At 41.1% G+C, this 24,237-nt stretch overlaps 2 protein-coding genes across 2 annotated transcripts in view; one reads left to right on the top strand and one right to left on the bottom strand.

Moving 5' to 3' along the window:
* Positions 1-5,408, bottom strand: part of LOC124804737 (protein arginine N-methyltransferase 1) — a 114,243-nt gene extending 108,835 nt beyond the window's left edge. The window contains exon 1 of the mRNA XM_047265032.1: positions 5,181-5,408. Within this exon, the coding sequence (XP_047120988.1) occupies positions 5,181-5,190 (10 nt within the window). The 5' untranslated portion in view covers positions 5,191-5,408. The remainder of the gene's footprint in view (positions 1-5,180) is intronic.
* Positions 5,409-5,429: 21 nt separating this feature from the next.
* LOC124804738 (charged multivesicular body protein 2a) overlaps positions 5,430-24,237 on the top strand; it is a 32,817-nt gene continuing 14,009 nt past the window's right edge. Inside the window, exons 1-2 of the mRNA XM_047265033.1 lie at positions 5,430-5,531; positions 5,745-5,927. Coding sequence (XP_047120989.1) covers positions 5,754-5,927 — 174 coding nt within the window. The 5' untranslated portion in view covers positions 5,430-5,531; positions 5,745-5,753. The remainder of the gene's footprint in view (positions 5,532-5,744; positions 5,928-24,237) is intronic.

A 24,237-nucleotide genomic window follows, 5' to 3' on the forward strand; every position in this document is an offset into this window, starting at 1 on the left:
CGTGCCCACCCATGCCGCTGCTGCTGGGCGCAACCTTTCTGGACTGTGGCGAGTTTCTCGTACGATGGTATGTCACTTCTCTGAACGTGTGCAGTCATCGGGATTTATCGTATGAACGGTGTAATGCAAAAGGTACGGAATTCCTCAACAAGTCCGGTAATTGGTGTCTTGGTGTGAGACCTAGCACATAAGAGAACTCTAAAAGTATGATATTTATGAGAACTTGTTTACAGAGGTAGAGTCTTTGCATTGTAACTTGTGAAGCCTGCCATGTTTTTTTTGTGTAAACTTTCCACCGTAAGTTTCAGTACATCCAGTTCCATCTCAGATGAGTAGTGACCAACTCAGCATATCAGCCACGCCAGAGACAGCAACATCCATCGAGTTGTCTCAGCGGGGCACGACGGGGGAGTATGTATGAGAAACGGGTGTAGCCGATAAGGTACATATAGTATTATTATTAATTTCCATTACTAATGTAATTGCAGCTAATTTTATCCCGTCTAATATGTGTTCATTTCATAGTTGGGTGTGGCTGCCATGTCTTGAGCAGTTTCAGGGATCCATCAAAGCCTCTGGGATCAGAGACGGCAAGTGAAGTGCAGTGGCGCCTGTAGTAGCGTAGTTAGCAAATTTAAATTGTCATCCATAGTTGTGAGCATGCTCCAGTGACAGGTAGGCTACAGCTGGGATTACATATAGTAGTTTAGGGTTATGGGTAGCGTACTTCAGCTTTTTGTTCTCTTTATGAATCAATAATTACACACCCACACACGCCCACACACACACACACACACACACACACACACACACACACACACACACACACACACACACAGACACACACACACTAGTATTAACAATGGGCCCATAGGTTAAGTAACTATTCTTTACAATAAGTATTAATTATAAAGTCTCTCAGCAGAGTATAAGAATTTTGTACTGTATTAGTGTAACAGGTCTATTCTTGTAAATATTCATTTCTATTAATTTTTTATTGAATGTACAAAATACGATCTTTACGAATTCTGAAGGCTGTTTTTGTTAAAAGTTTTGGGGAAGCGCATTTGATAAAAGCACTTAAGTATTGTGCAGGTACTGGGAACAGCGAGTGCCTGCTGGACGAGAATTGACGCTACAAGGTGGTTGATGTGGAGTAAATGGAGGCCGAGCCTGATGTATTATCTAATACTGATGACAAGGACGATGTATTTCACTGTGCGGCAGGAGCAGTCGAGTTTGATAATTCTCAGTCAGATGTAGATGATGAGAGAAATTTTGAGCTAGGTAAAGACTTAGAGACAATATGGACCAACAAACCCATCCATTCAAAATTTTCTAGGACACCAGCATCAAATATTATTACCCATCTCCCTGGCCCACGTGGGGAAGCAAGGGGGGGGGGGGGGTGTCACTAGTGAATTGGAAATATTTTTATTATTTATAGATTCGAAAATTATAGAAAAAATTGTTTTGCACACAAATCTTGAAACCGAGAAATCTAGGCAAAAGGACAATATGGTCCAGTGGTTTCATTCACCAACAGAGAGCGTTGAAATAAAAGGGTCGATGGGCCTTCTCTTCACAAGTTGTGTGCTACAAAATTCTATGCTCAGTGTAGATGAGATGTTCTCAGCAACCTATGGACCTCAGGTATTCCGTTGCACTATGTGCAAGAAAAGGTTTGCATTTCTTCTAGAAAACCTCCACTTCGATGATAAAGCCACCAGAGAGGCCAGAAAAATAAACAACAAACTTGCGGCTTTCAGAGAAGTGTGGGACATGTTTGAATCTAACGGCGAAAAAAATTATAGTCCATCAGAATATGTCACAGTAGTTGAGACTCTACCGAGTTTTCGGGCTGCCTGTCCATTCAAAACGTATATCCCATCAAAACCCGACAAATATGGGTTGAAAATAATGCCACTATGAGACGCAAGGACATTCTATTTTTTGCCTGGCATTCCATACACTGGCAAGGACAACAGAATAAAGGGGAGACCTGGAGATTTGCCTTTACCTGCCCAGTATGTTTTGCGCCTGACTGAATCTATCAGGGATTCTAATAGAACCATTACAGCGGACAATTGGTTCTCCTCACTGGAGGTGACTAACACCCTCCTCCAAAAGAAACTCACATTTGTAGGTACATTGAGGAGGAACAAACTGTAAATACCACCATCAATGCTGCTTTCAGCTCCAGTAGGCTCTTCAACATTTATGTAACAGGACGACAAAACTTTGCTGTCATTTACCCCAAAGAAAAATAAAAAAGTTTTACTGATAATGTTTATGCACTTCTCTGGAGAGATAAACGAAAAATCAAATACGCCTGAAATTATGGAGTTCTACAATCTAACTAAAGGATGGGTCGATGTATTAGATAAGCTTTGCCACAGCAGGACCACATAAAGAAAATCGAGAAGATGGCCCATGCGGTACTTTTATGCTATTTTAGACATCGCTGCTATAAATAGTTTTATCATTTACAAAAGCAATAGCAAAATGGACAGCTTTTCAAATGACGCGAGAATATCATCTCTCAAAAATTTTGCGCTCTCTTTGAAAAAACCTCTTATGGAATAGAGGTTGAACAACACACCTTCCCCGTGAGCTCCATTCGTCTATTGGAAAACTTTTAGAAAAAGAACCAATTGAATTAGACAAGCCTACCCAAGCACAGCCACTAAAGAAAAGAAGATGTGATTTTTGTGACAGGTCAAAAGATAGGAAGGGAATGCTTTTTGCAGTAGGCCCCTAAGTGTAATCGTTCTGTATGTGGGGAGCATAAAGTTATTATATGCCCTGGCTGTAAAGAAACTGAGATGTGATAAATTGAGCCAAATATGCATTTTCAGGGCTGTATGTGATCATTTCCAGGATAACATTATACATTTATTATTTGTTCCTATTACATTATGTGTACAAAGACATTTACTATTGAGAACTTTATATTTCGGAACTGCTGACACTATAATTATTTTCTACAGTTAGTAAAAGATGTTTCTCATTTAGTTCCTATCTTTAGAATTTCTAAAGCACTCAAGTTCCTAGTTGATGACTGAATCTATTGATTTTTACAGAGAATATTTCTATTAAGGTATTTTTTTGTAATCAAGTTCCTATTTTTTTCCAAATTACTTTATATTCTTACTTATTGACTATAAAAATTAAAAAAAAACTTGTTATAACAAATATTATGTGTGTTTAATTAATAATAAAACTTTTTTCCCATTATTCATTTTTTATTTTACCCAGAAAAATTGATATTTGGAGGGTGGGGTCTGATCCAACCTCACCTTACCATTGATGTCAGGAAACTTCACCTTACCGTTAGAGGGTTAAAAAGAAAATTACAGAAAATAGCAATGTACTGAAAAAAAGCGTCTTTCTGAAACTGTGTAAAAGATCTTGCTCTTTTATTAGTAGATTCATTGGCTTGCGTCTACGAAGAAATTACAGTGTTCCACACTTGTTTTTATGCAGTGTAGGCAACTCTGAACTGTACCGCAAAAATTTTGCTTACAACAATCAAGTCTTGTTTCACTTTTGGTGAAATGGTCCTGTAGTTGAGAAGGAAATGAGACAGGGTTGTAGCATATAGGCCTACTTGATGTTTTTCAGTCTGTACGGTAAAGGAAAACGAGTTTCTATTTGGGTAGCAGACTAACTAACAATGGCCAAAGTACAGAGGTTATACAATGCAGAATAGCAGTAGCAAGAAAAGTGACTCTCAAAATGACTAATAAACTAACATCTTATATAAAGTCAAGTGCTATGAAGTCTTTTCTGAAGATTTCTGTCTTGACTTTAGACTTCCACAGAACTGAAAAGTGTATGCTAAACAGTTCCCTAGTTGCTAAGGTGAATGCTCGTATGATTCCACCATGGCCAACTTCCTGCTATATCTTCATCTAAACCCTACTCTACTCCGTATTTGTTTTATGTATCATACAAAAATATTATTTTTGCAATGTATCTGACATGTTCTAAACTGCTGTACTGAATGGTCACAAGACAAATAAGTAAATTATGAGCTTTTGAAATGTGGAGCTACAAGGTGACTGCTATAGATTAGATGTGGGGATTGGATAACCAATGAAGAGACTTGGAACTAAATGGGGAAGGAACAAAACTCGTGGTACAACTTGATGAAAAGAGATGAGCTCATAGAACACATTCTGAGTAATTTAGGAGCCATCAATTTGATACGAGGTGGAAGTGTGAGAAGTCAAACTTGTAGAAGGAGATCAATGCTTAACTTCAGTAAGCAGGCTCAAATCAATGTAGATTGTAGTAGTGATGCAGAGATGATGACGTTTGCACAGGATAAACTAGTGTTGGGAGCCATTACAAAACCTTCTCTTCATATTGGAGACAACAAAGGGGCTAAAGTGCAGCTACAGTGTATCTACCAACCTCAACGAATGAGTGGACATCTTAATTACTGTTCTGATTCAACAAGTGCATCATACCACACAGTATAACTTGGAATCAGTCATGTCATGGAAATATGAAGTGTAAGGATCACTTAGGTTTAGTTGTATGTCAAGTGACTGAAGGCTTTGACTGGCTCATACAATACTTGGAACTGCACTTTGCTTGTGTAACAGACGACTATCAAATATTGCTTGGTGGGTACATGTATACATGCAAGGGTGGCACAAATGGCTACCAGCTTGCTTTACCAGTAAAGGAAGTGTGAATGGATGGCAAAAATGCTCAACTGGTTAAACATTTTAAGAAAAAGGAAGTTTATCCTCAGAATACCGGCATCTTCCACCTTTCCTAGTTAATGAATTAGGTATAATTTAACGTAAGAAGTATAAACTACAACAACAACAAAAATAAACCATACACATATTTTATAGATTAATTTCTCGTTTTGTAATGAAAATAAGCTCCTAAACCGCGATTTTTAATGTGCCTTAGCGGCCTGAACACTTGGGCATTTGTCCTGCACTACATACACCACAGTGTAAACAGTAAAAACTGTTTTTAGTAGTTGGGGTGCTCGTGAATAAGAATGCTGTACAGAAGAGTGATCGTGCGAATAACCTAAAACTCTACAACGCTCAACTTCTCATTCCCACCAACAGCAGCTGCACGGTCGCTACTCATTAAATTATCACTGCTGAGTCTATGTAACAATATTTAATAAATAATAACACAAACATCACCTGCATCCATGCCTCCCAAACTTTCAAACGACGTGTAGACCTGAAATCTTTGGCGCTACGGCAATATTAGCCAACAGCCACTAGTCAATTAATCCACTTACATTAAAATCATGAGCGGGAAGATTAATTTCTTCTCTCTCTCTTGTAACTATTCATATTTCTTTCTTAAACTATTATGCGTGCTGAATCAAAAATGCAACTCTTAAATTGAATTTTGTGGTGGTGTGATGCAAATGACATGCGACTTGTAGCAATAATACCTGTGACATTAGTCATAGACAGCAGGACAACTCTGGACAAGGAGTTTGGAGTTGTGAACTGTGAAGTTTGTGTAGTAAATATTTTCTGAAGGTAATGGTTGTTGCTAAGTATAATGAAATATTGTTGGAAAATACCGCTTTGGAGAGAAACAAACGCAATCAAGTCCGTCGGAAAACATTACTAGTTATAGTGGATGGCGTTATTTATTACCTTGACACAAATTGCGTGGAGTTTGACAGTTTCCGTTTCAAAAATTGATATTTGTTTTTAATTTGTGCACCATTTGACGTTTCTTACCCGCAGGTATTTACAATGCCATTAGAATGGCTATTCGGAAAGAAACTGACGCCGGAAGAAATGCTGAGGCAGAATCAGCGTGCGCTGAACAAAGCTATGAGAGATCTGGATCGAGAAAGAGCGCGGATGGAACAGCAAGAAAAGAAGATCATTGCTGACATAAAAAAGATGGCTAAAGATGGTCAGATGGTACTTAACAATACTCTCTCATTTTTTTGTTTCCACCATATCTTATTAGCACCAATTGTATTTTGTATGTTTTCTACCAAGATCACAGGTATAATTTCGTTTTTATGATTCTAGAATTACAGTTGGGCGTGTAATTTATTTTTTCTACTTGCCGAAAGCTGTGTTACACACTCATTAAAGAAAAGGAATTGAAAACCAACTGTTATTTCCGTAGCTACTGTGTTACAGAATGTGTCCAGCAAGAACGTGTTTTCTGCCTATATCCTGCATAGGGATTGTCAGGCCAGAATTCAGTGGCTTCACTTTAGCTGTCGTATTCTGTAAGTTATCTCGTATGTCTCTCCCTGTGATGGAGTGCATCACAACCAGCGGATAGGGTGTTAGTAATGTGCATCATACAAGATGTTGGGTGTGGGGGAGAGGTCCTCAAAGTATATCGGACAGATCATTAAAAAATGGTTTGAGAAGGAGCATGTGTTGTGATTATGTTGTGGGAGTTGGGAGATGAACAGAAAAGTGAGTAGTGTTGGCCTCATTTTTGAATGATTTCAGAAAATTGTTGCCCTGTTGGAGAAATTAATCTTATTCCTGACAAGGATAACAGTACACAGTGAGAGATGTATTTTTTTTAGTCGACTCAGTAATTCAGGGGGTGATCGAATTGCACCAAGAAACTGCTTGTGAACATTGGTGGTGCAGTTCTTATGAGACATGACTGCAGTGGTGAAACTGATTTTACACATATACAGAAAATAAACACCTTGTAAGGGATATATTGTGTAAATGATATGACTCTTGGGGGAAGGAATGTGCCATGTGGAAAGATTCTTAGTAGCTAGGCCTAATTTATATTTGCTTGCAGATATGGCTGTTGCTTTGTTTGTGAGTATAGTTTCACATCACATAATTACACTAGTATATAATCACATACTATAAAACTTATTGTGCCCTTTTCTTGTTGTCTGTAAACTTTGGTGTTTGGTATTTAAATTTAGTGATGCTTTTAGGGAAGAGGCAGGGGATATCTTGGATTGTTACTCCTCTACCAATGTAAGAATATTTACCTGCACTACAGTCGACTGCATTCACTCTTTAGTTTTCACTGATCTCTTTCCTTCCTTGTGTACTTAATCAGTGAGCAGTCTTGGTTTTATGTCTTCCCCTGCATCTTCACCCAGATACCTTACTAAATCCCTTGGGAAAACCAGACTCTCTGATATCACCCATCGATTTTGACCATTGACGTTATACCAAACCCCAAGTTGCATCAAAAACTTGATATCAGGATGGCATCCATTAATTTTATAAACATTTCCATAGCACAAAAATTTAACCATCAATCAAGTACAAAACTGTACAACTTCCGTATAACAAATATTGAAACTAATGGGACTACCGCAGGACTCTCAGGGTTTTGTGTGGGAACAAACTAAATCTAACACAACCACCACAAAATTGCATGAGTAATAAAATATGTGCAATGCAGCAACAGCAGAAACATGATACAGTGAAAAGTCAGTACAGAAATCCTAAAAGAAGTCGCACTATGCTCATAATCAATAATTGTGAAAACTAATGAATTGGAGTATTGACAACCAGCGTTGAGCTGTATAGCTCAACTTGAAAGACTGGTACCAATATGCAAATCGTAATAGAAATCTAACTACACACCTAGCAAAAACTCATGAAATTTGGCAATATGCAGTATCAACAACCGAAGTTGAGCTATATAGCTCACTCGAAAGACTTGCACCCGGCAAACGGTCTACCCGACGGGAGGCCCTAGGCACACAACATTTATGTTTAATTTGAAATACTGATACCAATACAAAAATCTTGAAAGAAATCATACTAGTCACCTACAGAAAAGCCATGCAAAGTAACAGAACTTCAACTGAATTGAGCTGTATAACTCAGCTTGAAAGAACAGTACCACTACAAAAAACCAGAAACAGATTGCACCACAAAATGCCAATAAACAGGACCAATACACATAGTGAAAAATAACAATAGGTAGTATTGATAACATCTCTCAACAAACTCCATGACACCTGCAACTCGCTGTCCTATGTAACTAAAAACGCTTTCAAAAAATTGACAAAAATTTCAATGTACAAGAACTGCATAGTTACACACACAAGCGCACATCAAATCCTTACTTGAACCCTTCAGAACCTTGTAAACTATTATTTCATATTAGATGAATTTACCCTTTCTCCAATGTCCATGGCATAAATCAGAAACAGTACTTTACTGCTGTATGATGCACCTCTCTCTATCACTGCTACCTTTAATATGAAGTCTCTCACCCTCAACTTCTATTATTGTATGTGCTGTAGATATTCTGTTATACAACATACTACTCTTTAATTAAGACCCAGTCCTTGCAGTTTTGTTTACAATACATTATGATCCACTCTGTCAAAAGCTTTTTATAGGTCAATGGCTATATGGTCAAGTTATCCTCTCTTGTCGGTCACTTCTGATATATCCTTCTGAAAATAAGCTAGCCATGGCTCATATGAAAGCTCTGCTTTAAATTCTTGCTGACTCCTGCACAACCAATCCTCTTCCTGCAAATACTCTCTCACACTTTTACTGGTGATCTTTTCAAATATTTTATTCTAATACATGAGACTAGTTGATCTGTAGTTTTTTCTATCACCACTTTTTTCTTTTTCCCTTGTACATAGACTTACTACTGCTTATTTCCATTCACACAAGAGGACATCATTATTTATATTGATGTCATATAGAAGTCTTAGAAAAGGCACAATGTTCCAACCCCAATTTAAAGTATTTCTCCAATTATTCTCTCTACCCCTGCTGCCTTCCTCGATCCTATTGCTTTTACAGATATATGTATTTTCCTGTTATTAAATGTGGACACCTTGACAGAATTCCTCTCTTGTCCATTTACTTCTGTCTCGCGCTGTGCTTCCCCACTCGTTATACTCAAGTAATTCTGGTTAAATATCTTACTTTTTCTGTATTCTTTGACAGCTTCACCTTCCTTTTTATTATTCTGGCTGCTCACATTTCGTATAACATCCTTTGCTTCACATTTTAATATAATTTTCTTCAGTTCTGACTACAGTGTGTTAACACCTTGTCCTGTTTTTAACCATTGACTTTACATTTCAGCCAAGTACTTTTATAATTCCCAATATTTGTTTGTGATATTCTGCGACTATCCTTTCTTTTTATTCTTTTTCCCAATGGTGTTTTCTCTGAGCATACTTCAACCACTACAGCCTAATGGACACTTAGCCCCTCAGTTATCTTCATTTGTGCCACAAGTCACCAGACTTTATCAGAAAAAAACGGTATGTTTAGGCCTCCCCCAATAACTACACCTCCATCCATCTTTTCAGCCAGGTGTCCATGAGCCAACGATATGTACTGACACCCCATTCCCCATTTTCTGTCCCTGTGCAAGTGCTGAGCTCCACCCCTAGAATTTCATTGACGTTATCACAGGAGCCTGTTGACATGCATATGCTCTATGCACTAACATAAATACACCACCACTACTAGTCCCTCTGTCCTTTCTGAATGCATGGTGTCTTCTTGGTTAAATTTCCTTGTCCTCAATATCTTAATGGCCACATTTCTATATTTTTCACACCGTGCTCAGTTCTCTCAACTAATGTACTAAATTCTGTTTCTTTCTGGGCCAGCCGAAGTTTGCAGTATCACCTGTCTACTTTGACCAGTGACATAGCTACGTTGTGTTCCGTGATGTCATGTTTGCGTGACATATGTGGAATGCATCATTTGGATGTGTCATTTTGTCATCTGTGGTGGCACTCAGTAGAGTTGTGTGTCTGTGTTTATAAGTTGTCAGTGATGTTAGTGAGGCATTCTACATCAACATCAGTATTCCGCAAGCCACCTGACAGTGTATGGTGCAGAGTACTCCACTACCTCTAACTGATCCCTCCTTCCCTCTTCCACTTGTGATTTTTGCATGGGAAGAAGATTTTCAGTAATCCTCTGTATTAACTCTAAGTCCTCAAAGGTTTTCATCGTGATCATTTCATGAGATGTACATGGGAGGAAATAACATGTTGTCTGACTCTTCAGAAAGGTATTCTCTCGAAATATCATTGGCAAACCTCTCTGTGATGAACAATGCCTCTCTTGTAGCATCTGCCACTGAAGTTTTTGGTGAGCATTTGTATAATGCTCTCCGACCAGCAAAATTATCCTGTGATGAAACCCGCCGCTCTTTGTCAGATCTTCTCTCTTTCATTACTCAAGACTAGGCGTTGTAACCCACTTCTTTTGTGGATGAGTTACATTTTCTTAAAATTCTTCTTATGAATCCTCCTTGGGGCACTCCAGGAATTACCTTTGCACCTGTATATTTTGTTCCATTAAGAGCGGCATATTGAGTTCTGTCTGCAAGGAAATCCTGAATCCAGTCACAAATCTGGGCCGATACTCTCTATGAGCTCTTTTCACCCCCAATAGACAGCCGTTTGCGATGGTGTCAAATGTCTTCCTGAAGTCAAGGAATGCGTCAACCTGAGCGTCATTGGATAACGCGGAGGAACAGAATGAGTTGAATTTCACAAGATCTCTGTTTGCAGAATTGATGTTGATTTTTATAGAAGAGTTTTTCATTCCCTCAAAATGTCATAATTCTTGAGCATAAAACATGTTCCATAATTCTACAACAGATTGACATAAACGATATAGGCCTATAATTATGTTCATCTGTCCTACAACTCTTCTCAAAAACACGCTTTTTTTTTTTTTTTTTTTTTTTTTTTTTTTTTTTTTTTTTTTTTTTAAAAATCGCTAGGTACCCTTTGTTGTTCCTGTGACCTACGATAAACTGCTGCTAGAAGGGGAGCAAGTTCTTCTTCATAATCTTTGCAAAATCATACAGGTATCACATATGCTCCTGGTGCTTTTCCACTAGACCCACTAAGAGATTTTAGTTGCTTTTCTATTCTGCAATCGATTATCTCAATATCTGTCATTTTGACATTCGTACTATGATTGAAAATAGGGACTTTATTAAGATTTTCTGCGGTGAAACAATTTTGGAAGACCAAATTCAGTATTTCGGCCTTCTCTCTGTTATCTTCCATTTCATTTATGATCACAGAGTGGCTGAATAGATTATTTTGATCCACTTACTGATTTTACATAAGACCAAAACCTTTTAGTTTTTCCAATCAGCTTGGTTGACAAAATTTTACTGTCAAAGTCGTTGAACGCTTTTCTCATTAATCTCCTTGCACTCATTTTCGCTTTTTTCAACCTTTGTTTGTCTGCAAGGTTTGGACTTCTCTTGAATCTGTGCTGAAGCTCTGTGTTTACGCAACAGTTTCCTAAACTGCTATTAATAGTGGATCTTTCCCGCCCCTTAAGACCTTGCTTGGATCTTGTTTAAGGCATATTGAGTGATGCTTTTGATTTTTTTTTTTTTCCATTTGTGCTCCACATCTTTGTCCTCAGCACTGAGTATATTTGTTGACTACCCATATACTCTGCAGTTTGTGTCCTGGCACTCTTACTAAGCAAAAATATATTCCTATCTCTATCATTCCTCATAACACCTGTAGCCATAGTTGCTATCATGCTATCACAGCCTTGAGATCACTAATTGCTTCCTCTATGTTAATATATGTGATAAGTTCATTTCTGTTTGTAGCTAGAAGGTCAAACATGTTTCCTTCTGAAGTTGGTTCTCAAATTATGTCTTCAAAGTAGTTTTCAGACAAAACATTCAGATTAATGTCACACAGTTTTTTATAGCATGACTCTCCCAATCTATCTGGCATTGGACTTGTTGCTGTATGTTACTGTATGATATGGAATTTCTTTTTGTTGGCTTGGCAGTTACTTTTTGTAATGTCATTAGTAAGTGGATACTCATTTGTTTGTTGTTTGCTTGTTGTTATTGGATGACAATTTATTTTTTTTGTTTTTTTGTTTTTCGTTTGTTACTAGTTATAGATCATAAGACGAAATTTATGAGTGGCACATTGGTAGCAGCAGTGGGCGACATTGTGGCAACTACAATTAAATTTATGCAGTAAAGCAGCCTCAAGGCAGAATGTGTCAGGAGTCAACTGTGTGGTGAATTAATGAAATTAGAATGGGGCAGCAGCATGTTATGGGAGAGGCAATCGGGTGGGGGTAAGGAGGAGGCTGGGGCTAGGAGGGAGAGTGGGGTGGGAGTGGGGGCAGTAAAGTGCTGCTGGGAGCATGCAACAATGAAGTGGATAGTAGGGCAGCTAGGTGTAGATGGGAGGTTAGATGTAGGGCAGGGGAGAGAGAGGGGGTAATGGGAAAGGAGAGAAGTAAAAAGACTGGTGGGTTTGTTGGTGGAATGAGGATTATGTAGTGCTGGAATGGGAAGAGGGAAGGGGATAGTTAGGTAAGGACAATGACTAATGAAGGTTGAGGCCAGGGAGATTACAGGGATGTAGGCTGTATTGCAGGGAGAGTTTCCACCTGCACAATTCCGAAAATCTGTTGGAGGTAGGAAGGCTCCAGAAGGTAAGCATTAATTGAAACAGGGTCGTCCAGTTGTTTGTTGGCCACGATTTGTCAGTGGCCATTCATGCGGATAGACAGCTTGTTGGTTGTCATGACCATGTAGAATGCAGCACACTGGTTGCAGCTTAGCTTGTAGATTAGATCAGATAACAGGTTTCACAGGTAGCCCTGCCTTTGATGGGATACGTGATGTTTGTGACCGGACTGGAGTAGGTATTGGCGGGAGGATGTATGGGACAGGTCTATTACATGGGTATGAGCCATGGGGAAAGTGGTTGGGAGCAGTGGTTGTGTAGGTATGGACGAGGATACTGCGTAGGTATGATGGGCAGCAGAATATCACAGTGTGAGGGGTGGGAAGGATAGTGGGTAGGACAGTTCACATTTCAGAGCACGGGGAGAAGAGGAAGTCAAGACACTGGTGTAGAATGTAATTCAGGTGATCCAGTCCTGGATGGTACTGAGTCATGAGGGGAATGCTCCTCTGTGGCTGGATGGTGGGACTTTGACCTTTTTTTACAAAATTTGGAGGGTAATTACGATCTGCAAAGACCGCAATGAGACCCTCGGTACATTTCGAGAGGGACCTCTCGTCAGTACAGACGTGACGGCAACAAGTGGCTAGGCTGTATGGAAGGGACTTCTTGGTATGGAATGGGTGGCAGCAGTCAGTCAGAGTGGAGATGCTGGTATGTGGCAGGTTTGATATGGAGAGAAATACTGATATAGCCATCTTTGAGGTGGAGGCCAACATCAAGGAAGATGGCTTGATGGGTTAAGTAGGACCAGATGAAGCAAATGGGGGAGAATATGTTGAGGTTCTGGAGGAATGTGGCTAGGGTGTCCTCACCCTTGATGCAGATCACGAAGGTGTCCGTGTGAGGGGCTTGGGATTCTGGGTGTTCAGGAACAACCACCAGCAGTACCTCCACTTTGAGAGCTGCCACCAATTCCATACCAAGAAGTCCCTTCCATACAGCCTAGCCACCCAGTCTGGCTCCATTTCTCAGAGACTGCAGTCATGTATGTGTGAGTTGTGTAAGTGTGTCTGTGGGTAGCAACTATCCTTTTCATACTATTGTTACGTTCCATCCTGGATTTTCCATTGTTTGAGTAGTTTCACACATGGGGGAGTTGCTGAGAGTGTGATGCAGGCAAGTATATGGAAGAAATAGCTATAGTTGACTGTTAGTTGTTTTTTGGAGTTTGAATAGCTTTTGATTTCTCTGAAATTCTGAAGAAGAGTGTTCCGAAATGATTTAGGGAACAAGGCATTGTTACGGAGTGGTACAGCGAGGATTGTACTTTGTTGTGAACAAATATTTCTGCTGTGCTGCTCAGACAGTAGTATGAGGGTTGAAGGTAAATGAGAGGGAGTGCAGTGTTTGATAAGACAATAGAGCAAACACAGGTTATAATAATATGTATGTTTATCAGCGTGTAACCATGATAATTACTTCAGAATAATATTCACCACTAGTTCCAGCTAGTGTAAGCTCTCATGTAAAATTCAGAGGATAATAGTACCACTATAATTAAGAATGAGGGGTTTTTGTGACTCTACAAGTTTGTTTTTAAGCTGTAGCAGTCAATGAGGTGACACTAACCCCTTCTTAAAGACTGCATTTGTTTGTTTAGTTTAGTCTAATCTAAGTGATAGTCCAGAATTGTTCCCAAGTTCGTTGCAACAGAAGTAAAGGTTATTTCTGTTTAGGATTAAATGTGGAATAGATTTTCTGGACTGAAGGGTTTAGTTTCTCTCTGCCAAAAAACCCTAATTCTTGTGGTTGTCCTGTTATTTTCACGTAATTTCTGCAATTAAATATTTTTGTATTATTTGTATCCTAATGTGTGGTAAATGATGTCGTGGTTACCATATTGTATAAGCTTGTATTAGGTAGAAGTTAGTTTCACTCCCAGCTTATTCAGAAGTGTTGTCAAAATGACGCAGGATGGGAATCTACTACCTTCCGCTCCATATCTCCAACCATTTGAGCACAGTGAACACATACAACTTTCAGCAACAGCATTGTTCATCTTAGAATCTCCTGAAGGCTTTGACTGCCAGTGTGTCATCAACTAATGTTTAATTATAACAAATTGTACTGAGAGTGAAGTGTGTGTGACAAATCTTCAAAGTGCTGTTGCCTTGAAGTGAATACTGTCGTAACAAGCAAGTTATTATACGAAATATGATGGAACCTGGAATGGCATCTCCAAAATTAATTTGTTGACTGCTATCAAGTTTCATGGTTGCATCAAGTGAAACACCATTTTGATATCACTTCTGCACATGTTGGGATTGACACTATCTCCCCTGCTCTAAATAGGGGTTTCTGCCATCTTGATGACATCTTGGGGCAAACCCGATGGTAGTGCACAATCTTTGATTATGCTTTTTTTCCTGACTGTGCCCCTACAGTTTATTTATAGACTCTCAGTGCTCTTCTAGGTGCTCTCTCATTTGACTAATATTCCAGCTCCTTTAATTTTATGCCTGGTTCCACTTACACATTTTAATTTTCACCCCCTTTCACTTAAAACTTGAGCATTCCTTTTTTAAAATAATTTCACACAGGTTCACAGTGGATTGACATGGTCACCTTGAAGATAAAAACGATTGTTTGAGAATAAGTTGAAACGAAAACAGTCTTTGATCACAAATATGTTTTATTCAATTCGATAACATATTTTTATAATAGAGGGAAACATTCCATGTGGGAAAAATTATATATAAAAACAAAGATGAGGTGACTTACCGAACGAAAGCGCTGGCAGGTCGATAGACACACAAACAAACACAAACATACACACAAAATTCAAGCTTTCGCAACAAACTGTTGCCTCATCAGGAAAGAGGGAAAGAGAGGGAAAGACGGAAGGAAGTGGGTTTTAAGGGTGAGGGTAAGGAGTCATTCCAATCCCGGGGGCGGAAAGACTTACCTTAGGGGGAAAAAAGGACAGGTATACACTCGCACACACACACATATATCCATCCACACATACAGACACAAGCAGACATATTTAAAGTCAAAGAGTTTGGGTAGAGATGTCAGTCGAGGCAGAAGTGTAGAGGCAAAGAAGTTGTTGAAAGACAGGTGAGGTATGAGTGGCGGCAACTTGAAATTAGCGGAGATTGAGGCCTGGAGGATAACGAGAAGAGAGGATATACTGAAGGGCAAGTTCCCATCTCCGGAGTTCGGGTAGGTTGGTGTTGGTGGGAAGTATCCAGATAACCCGGACGGTGTAACACTGTGCCAAGATGTGCTGGCTGTGCACCAAGGCATGTTTAGCCACAGGGTGATCCTCATTACCAACAAACACTGTCTGCCTGTGTCCATTCATGCGAATGGACAGTTTGTTGCTGGTCATTCCCACATAGAATGCATCACAGTGTAGGCAGGTCAGTTGGTAAATCACGTGGGTGCTTTCACACGTGGCTCTGCCTTTGATCGTGTACACCTTCCGGGTTACAGGATTGGAGTAGGTGGTGGTGGGAGGGTGCATGGGACAGGTTTTGCATCGGGGGCGGTTACAAGGATAGGAGCCAGAGGGTAGGGAAGGTGGTTTGGGGATTTCATAGGGATAAACTAACAGGTTACGAAGGTTAGGTGGACGGCGGAAAGACACTCTTGGCGGAGTGGGGAGGATTTCATGAAGGATGGATCTCATTTTAGGGCAGGATTTGAGGAAGTCGTATCCCTGCTGGAGAGCCACATTCAGAGTCTGGTCCAGTCCCGGAAAGTATCCTGTCACAAGTGGGGCACTTTTGTGGTTCTTCTGTGGGGGATTCTGGGTTTGAGGGGATGAGGAAGTGGCTCTGGTTATTTGCTTCTGTACCAGGTCGGGAGGGTAGTTGCGGGATGCGAAAGCTGTTGTCAGGTTGTTGGTGTAATGATTCAAGGATTCCGGACTGGAGCAGATTCGTTTGCCACGAAGACCTAGGCTGTAGGGAAGGGACCGTTTGATGTGGAATGGGTGGCAGCTGTCATAATGGAGGTACTGTTGCTTGTTGGTGGGTTTGATGTGGATGGACGTGTGAAGTTGGCCATTGGACAGGTGGAGGTCAACGTCAAGGAAAGTGGCATGGGATTTGGAGTAGGACCAGGTGAATCTGATGGAACCAAAGGAGTTGAGGTTGGAGAAGAAATTCTGGAGTTCTTCTTCACTGTGAGTCCAGATCATGAAGATGTCATCAATAAATCTTTACCAACCTTTGGGTTGGCAGACTTGGGTAACCAAGAAGGCTTCCTCTAAGCGACCCATGAATAGGTTGGCGTACGAGGGGGCCATCCTGGTACCCATGGCTGTTCCCTTTAATTGTTGGTATGTCTGACTTCCAGCCTTGCATCTCAATCCTTCTTAAAAAACCTTAATCCTACACCCAACATCACCACTGCTGAAGCCCAGGCTATCCGTGATCTGAAGGCTGACCGATCCATCGTCTTTCTTCCGGCGGACAAGGGTTCCACGACCGTGGTACTTGATTGTCGGGAGTATGTGGCTGAGGGACTGCGTCAGCTTTCAGACAACACCACATACAAAGTTTGCCAAGGTAACCCCATTCCCGATGTCCAGGCGGAGCTTCAAGGAATCCTCAGAACCTTAGGCCCCCTGCAAAACCTTTCACCTGACTCCATCAACCTCCTGACCCCACCGACACCCCCCGCACCCCTACCTTCTACCTTCTTCCTAAAATCCACAAACCCAATCATCCCGGCCGCCCCATTGTAGCTGGTTACCAAGCCCCCAAAGAACGTATCTCTGCCTACGTAGATCAACACCTTCAACCCATTACATGCAGTCTCCCATCCTTCATCAAAGACACCAACCACTTCCTTGAACGCCTGGAATCCTTACCCAATCTGTTACCCCCGGAAACCATCCTTGTAACCATTGATGCCACGTCCTTATACACAAATATTCCGCACGTCCAGGGCCTCGCTGCGATGGATCATTTCCTTTCACGCCGATCACCTGCCACCCTACCTAAAACCTCTTTCCTCATTACCTTAGCCAGCTTCATCCTGACACACAACTTCTTCACTTTTGAAGGCCAGACATACCAACAATTAAAGGGAACAGCCGTGGGTACCAGGATGGCCCCCTCGTACGCCAACCTATTCATGGGTCGCTTAGAGGAAGCCTTCTTGGTTACCCAAGTCTGCCAACCCAAAGTTTGGTACAGATTTATTGATGACATCTTCATGATCTGGACTCACAGTGAAGAAGAACTCCAGAATTTCCTCTCCAACCTCAACTCCTTTGGTTCCATCAGATTCACCTGGTCCTACTCCAAATCCCATGCCACTTTCCTTGACGTTGACCTCCATCTGTCCAATGGCCAACTTCACACGTCCGTCCACATCAAACCCACCAACAAGCAACAGTACCTCCATTATGACAGCTGCCACCCATTCCACATCAAATGGTCCCTTCCCTACAGCCTAGGTCTTCGTGGCAAACGAATCTGCTCCAGTCCGGAATCCCTGAATCATTACACCAACAACCTGACAACAGCTTTCGCATCCCGCAACTACCCTCCCGACCTGGTACAGAAGCAAATAACCAGAGCCACTTCTTCATCCCCTCAAACCCAGAATCCCCCACAGAAGAACCACAAAAGTGTCCCACTTGTGACAGGATACTTTCCGGGACTGGACCAGACTCTGAATGTGGCTCTCCAGCAGGGATACGACTTCCTCAAATCCTGCCCTAAAATGAGATCCATCCTTCATGAAATCCTCCCCACTCCGCCAAGAGTGTCTTTCCGCCGTCCACGTAACCTTCGTAACTTGTTAGTTCATCCCTATGAAATCCCCAAACCACCTTCCCTACCCTCTGGCTCCTATCCTTGTAACCGCCCCCGATGCAAAACCTGTCCCATGCACCCTCCCACCACCACCTACTCCAATCCTGTAACCCGGAAGGTGTACACGATCAAAGGCAGAGCCACGTGTGAAAGCACCCACGTGATTTACCAACTGACCTGCCTACACTGTGATGCATTCTATGTGGGAATGACCAGCAACAAACTGTCCATTCGCATGAATGGACACAGGCAGACAGTGTTTGTTGGTAATGAGGATCACCCTGTGGCTAAACATGCCTTGGTGCACAGCCAGCACATCTTGGCACAGTGTTACACCGTCCGGGTTATCTGGATACTTCCCACCAACACCAACCTATCCGAACTCCGGAGATGGGAACTTGCCCTTCAGTATATCCTCTCTTCTCGTTATCCTCCAGGCCTCAATCTCCGCTAATTTCAAGTTGCCGCCACTCATACCTCACCTGTCTTTCAACAACTTCTTTGCCTCTACACTTCTGCCTCAACTGACATCTCTACCCAAACTCTTTGTCTTTAAATATGTCTGTATGTGTGGATGGATATGTGTGTGTGTGTGTGTGTGTGTGTGTGTGTGTGTGTGTGTGTGTGTGTGAGTGTATACCTGTCCTTTTTTCCCCCTAAGGTAAGTCTTTCCGCCCCCGGGATTGGAATGACTCCTTACCCTCACCCTTAAAACCCACTTCCTTCCGTCTTTCCCTCTCCTTCCCTCTTTCCTGATGAGGCAACAGTTTGTTGCGAAAGCTTGAATTTTGTGTGTATGTTTGTGTTTGTTTGTGTGTCTATCGACCTGCCAGCGCTTTCGTTCGGTAAGTCACGATAACATATTTTGATTGTTATGATCATCATCAGCTTCAGATCTCTCCACTGCTGTTAGCACACTGTCAGTGTGACTTTGCCAGTAATGGCTATAAATGTTATTTGCTTCCTTTACTAAGTTTAAGGAGGCAGATTGATGACCATAATGATTGGAACTAGTTACTGAATTGAAAAAACAACTTTGCGATCAAAGACTCTTTTGGTTTCCCCATATTGTTTCATATATTTGCAAAACTTTTACTACAAGTTTTAGAGCCCAACCTATTTAAGTGTAGTCCCAGACACTATCTCTAATTAAGTTACTTATGTTTAAGAATGCTGCGTCCAAAATGTCACAGTAATCCTATGTATTGCCTTGACACCATACTGAAATTGACATTTCATTTGAGAAAAGCCACATTGAACTTATTTTCAAAATAAATTAACGTGTTTTACTAATTTCAGAAGTTTGGACTTGGTTTAAATTCAGATGATGAGGATACCATCATATCAGAACCAAAGAACTGAAAGTCTCTGAATTCTAGGAAGTCTGTCTCTAATCAACTTGTAGAAATGTTGACGGTATTTTGATTTTTGTTGCTGTAATAATTTGTGGATGATTCTCATACTGACTTTATTTTGTTTTCTGGTCCACACTGTATATAAAAAATTGGGGATTATGAAATCATGGTCTCCATGTTGGTAGCATCATGCATCTAAGCTGTAAGGCATGTGCTATCCAGTCTAGGCGCTACACTCACTGCGTGTCTGAAATAGTTTCGAAACTTGAGATCATCACATGCAACACTAAAGAATTATGAACCTTAATCAAGCATCATTGCTAACTTCAATCAAGCACCAGTTGCACTCAAGACGTTCTGAAATATTATGCAGATCTGGAAGCAGTGCAGTACACACACAACTGCAAATGCAACCGATATCAGTAGAACCTGTTTGCAGATGTGATACCTGACTTACAGCAAATACTTTTTAATATTTAATTCCTTAACTGCAGCAAAGACCCACTTTTTACTGTAATATATGTTACTATTATTAAAGAAAATGAGGAAGTGGTCATCATGCTGTTCAAGGTACCTCATTACTTAATGAATAAATCATTCTACATCATGTTTAATTAACTGTAATGACTGGTTGTGATGCACATGTGTTCTAGGGGTAGCATCGTTGATTAGTAATCAAAACATTCCCAGTACGGGGTTTGAAACCCACCACCACTTAAATTTTGATTAATAATCACCATTGGCGGTTGAACTGCATTCTGCCAACAGCCTTGTCAAAGAGGGCTGAGGAGCAGATGGAGATTCAGGGCATGTGATACCTGACTTACAGCAAATACTTTTTAATATTTAATTCCTTAACTGCAGCAAAGACCCACTTTTTACTGTAATATATGTTACTATTATTAAAGAAAATGAGGAAGTGGTCATCATGCTGTTCAAGGTACCTCATTACTTAATGAATAAATCATTCTACATCATGTTTAATTAACTGTAATGACTGGTTGTGATGCACATGTGTTCTAGGGGTAGCATCGTTGATTAGTAATCAAAACATTCCCAGTACGGGGTTTGAAACCCACCACCACTTAAATTTTGATTAATAATCACCATTGGCGGTTGAACTGCATTCTGCCAACAGCCTTGTCAAAGAGGGCTGAGGAGCAGATGGAGATTCAGGGCACTCTCTTGCCCTTCGGGAGGGGAAACTGTCCCTAAAGGTGGAAGAATCAGCAGTGATCAATGGCATGAGGATGCAGAGGGCAATGGAAACCACTGCGTTAAAAACACAGAAAGTGTATCCACAGGACATATGGCCTGTAATTGAAAAAGTATCATGATGATCTCTCCATTGGCAAAAGGTTTCATAATAGTACCCCTTTCGGATCTCCAGGAGGGGACTGCCAAGGGGGAAATGACATTGAGGAAAATATTGAGTAAAAGGATAATGTTTTACGAGTTGGGGCATGGAATGTCAGAAGCTGGACTGTGGTAGGGAAGCTAGAAAATCTGAAAACAGAAATGTAAAGGCTCAATCTAGATATAGTAGGGTTCAGTGAAGTGAAATGGAAAGAAGACAAGGATTTCTGGTCAGATGAGTATAGGGTAATATTAGCAGCAGCAGAAAATGGTATAATGGGAGTAGGACTCGTTATGAATAGGGAAGTAGGGCAGAGAATGTGTTACTGTGAACAGTACAGTGATAGGGTTGATTGGGTTGCTTTTACCAGAATCAACAACAAATCAACACCAACAACAATAGTTCAGGTGTTCATGCTGATGTCGCAAGCTGAATGTGAAGAGATGAGAAAATATATGATGATATTGAAAGGGGAATACAGTACGTATAGGGAGATGGGAATGCAGTTCTAGGGGAAGGAGTAGAAGAAGAAGAAGAAGTTACAGGAGAATATGGGCTTGAACAAGGAATGAGGGAGGAGAAAGGCTAATTGAGTTCTGTAATTAATTTCAGCTAATAATAGTGAATACTCTCTTCAAGAATCACAAAAGGAGGATGTATACTTGGAAAAGGCTTGAGATACGGGAATATTTCAGTTAGACTATATCATGGTCAGGCAGGGATTCCGAAATCAGATACTGGATTGTAAGGTGTACCCAGGAGCCTATATAGATTCAGATAGAAGTACTAAGGAATATCGAGATATGCCTGAAGTTCTCTAATGCTGAGGATACACCAATAAGGAATAGCTCAGTAGACAGCATAGTTGAAAAAGAATGGACATTTCTAAATCCCTTACCTCATGACTACCTGTGAAACCAGCCATGTGATACACAAGCTAAGCTGCAACCACTGTGCTGCTTTCTATGTAGGCATGACAACCAACAAGCTGTCTGTCCGCATGAATGGCCACCGACAAACTGTGGCCAAGTAACAAGTCGACCACCCTGTTGCTGAACACGCTGCCAAACATGATATCCTTCATTTCCATGACTGCTTCCCAGCTTGTGCCATATGGATCCTTCCCACCAACACCAGCTTTTCTGAATTGCGCAGTTGAGAACTTTTCCTGCAATACATCCTACATTTCTGGCCTCAACCTTCATTGGTCACTGTCCTCACCCATCCAGCCCCTTCCCTGTTCCCATCCCAGCACTACACGGCTGTCATTCCATCATCACACCCAGTCTTTTCATTTCTCTCCTTTTGCACTACTGCCCCCCCCCCCTCCTCCCCCCCTTCCTACCTCTCCCCCGCCCTCCGTCTAACCTGCAGCACTTCACTGTCCGCCACCTCCCACCATACTACCCCTCCTCCTCCCTGCCCAGCCTCTCCTTACCTAGTCACCACTCCCATCATGCACTGGTACTGCTGCTCCTCGCAGTGTGGTTGTAGTTTCCTGAGACTGCAGTGTGTGTGTGTGTGTGTGTGTGTGTGTGTGTGTGTGTGTGTGTCACCTCTTGTTGACGAATGTCTTAAAGGCCAAAAGCTATAATTGTGAGTGTCTTTTTGTTGTGCCTCTCTGTGACTCAGCATCTCCGCTATATGATGAGTAGCAACTTTGCTTTTAATAATATTGAAACATAAGCCTTAATTTGAGGAAGAAATTCCTGTGCATTTGGAGCACAGCATTGTGTGGTAGTGAAATATGGACTATTGGAAAAACCGGAACAGAAGTGAATTGGAACATTTGAGATGTGGTGCTACAGACAAATGTAGAAAATTAGGTGGACTGATAAGGCAAGGAATGAGATGGTTCTGTGCAGAATCAGAGAGGAAAGGAACATGTGGAAAACACTGACAAGAAGAAGGTACAGGATGATAGGAGATCTGTTAAGACATCAGGGAATGACTTCCACGGTACTAGAGGGACCTGTAGAGGGCAAAAGCTGTACAGTAAGACAGAGATTGTAATACATCCAACAAATAATTGAGGACGTAGGTTGTAAGTGCTACTCTGAGATGAAGAGGAATTCGTGGCGAGCTGCATCAAACAAGTCAGAAGACTGATGACTCAAAAAGTTACTTGTTTCAACTGAGTTAGCCTATCTTCAGATGTAATCCTGAAGTGCAGTACTTTTGCTGCCATTGTCATCATTTGTAACTCTACACACCAACTGACACCAATGGCAGCAGAAGTCCTGTACTTTAGGATTAAATCTAAAGAGGGCATAATTCGGCTGAAATCAGTCATAACAGTTATTAAAACATAGCCGTTTGTTGTCTAAAGTGCAACATAATTCCGCCATTTTTGTGTAACTCGTTACATTTTTGAGCTCAGGATATGTTCTAAGATTATTAAACAGATAGATGTCAAGGATACTGGATGATAGTTAAGTTTTATGAAGTACTTCTGCTAAACTTCTTATTGAGGGGTTATCACATGTGCTTTCTTCCAAGTACTGGGCACATTTTTGTTCAAGGAATCTGCTGGTATTACGTCAAAACAGGAACTATATCAGCTACAAAGAAAGTGATAGGGATTCCACTTGACTTTGGAGCTGTGGTCTGGTTTGAAAATTTGAGCTGTTTATCAACAGTAGTTTCATATCAGCGCACACTCCGCTGCAGAGTGAAAATCTCATTCTGGAAACATCTCCCAGGCTGTGGCTAAGCCATGTCTCCGCATTATCCTTTCTTTCAGGAGTGCTAGTTCTGCAAGGTTCGCAGGAGAGCTTCTGTAAAGTTTGGAAGGTAGGAGACGAGATACTGGCAGAAGTAAAGCTGTGAGACTGGGCGTGAGTCGTGCTTCGATAGCTGAGATGGTAGAGCACTTGCCTGCGAAAGGCAAAGGCCCCGAGTTCGAGTCTCGGTCGGGCACACAGTTTTAATCTGCAAGGAAGTTTCATATCAGCGCACACTCCGCTGCAGAGTGAAAATCTCATTCTGACCGTAATTTGTTTGGGACATGTGAGAGATCATTTAATAAGATTCTGTTATGGCAGTCATTCGGGGCTCCACACGTTGCTTTTCTTTTTACAGCCAAACATGTTTAGCTTAGCATTTCTCTATCTATACTTCTGTGCTTTATTTTTCACCATTGTACTATCATCACTGTTTCTCTGGAAGTTTCTTTATAGCGACTGTATACCAAGAAGAGTCCCTCCAAGAGCAAAATGTTTCAAGTTCTTCCCGTGGATGCAACACTATTGGCCTTTACCTGATTTA

The sequence above is a fragment of the Schistocerca piceifrons genome, chromosome 7 (genome assembly GCF_021461385.2).
Source record: "Schistocerca piceifrons isolate TAMUIC-IGC-003096 chromosome 7, iqSchPice1.1, whole genome shotgun sequence".
NCBI lineage: Eukaryota > Metazoa > Arthropoda > Insecta > Orthoptera > Acrididae > Schistocerca > Schistocerca piceifrons.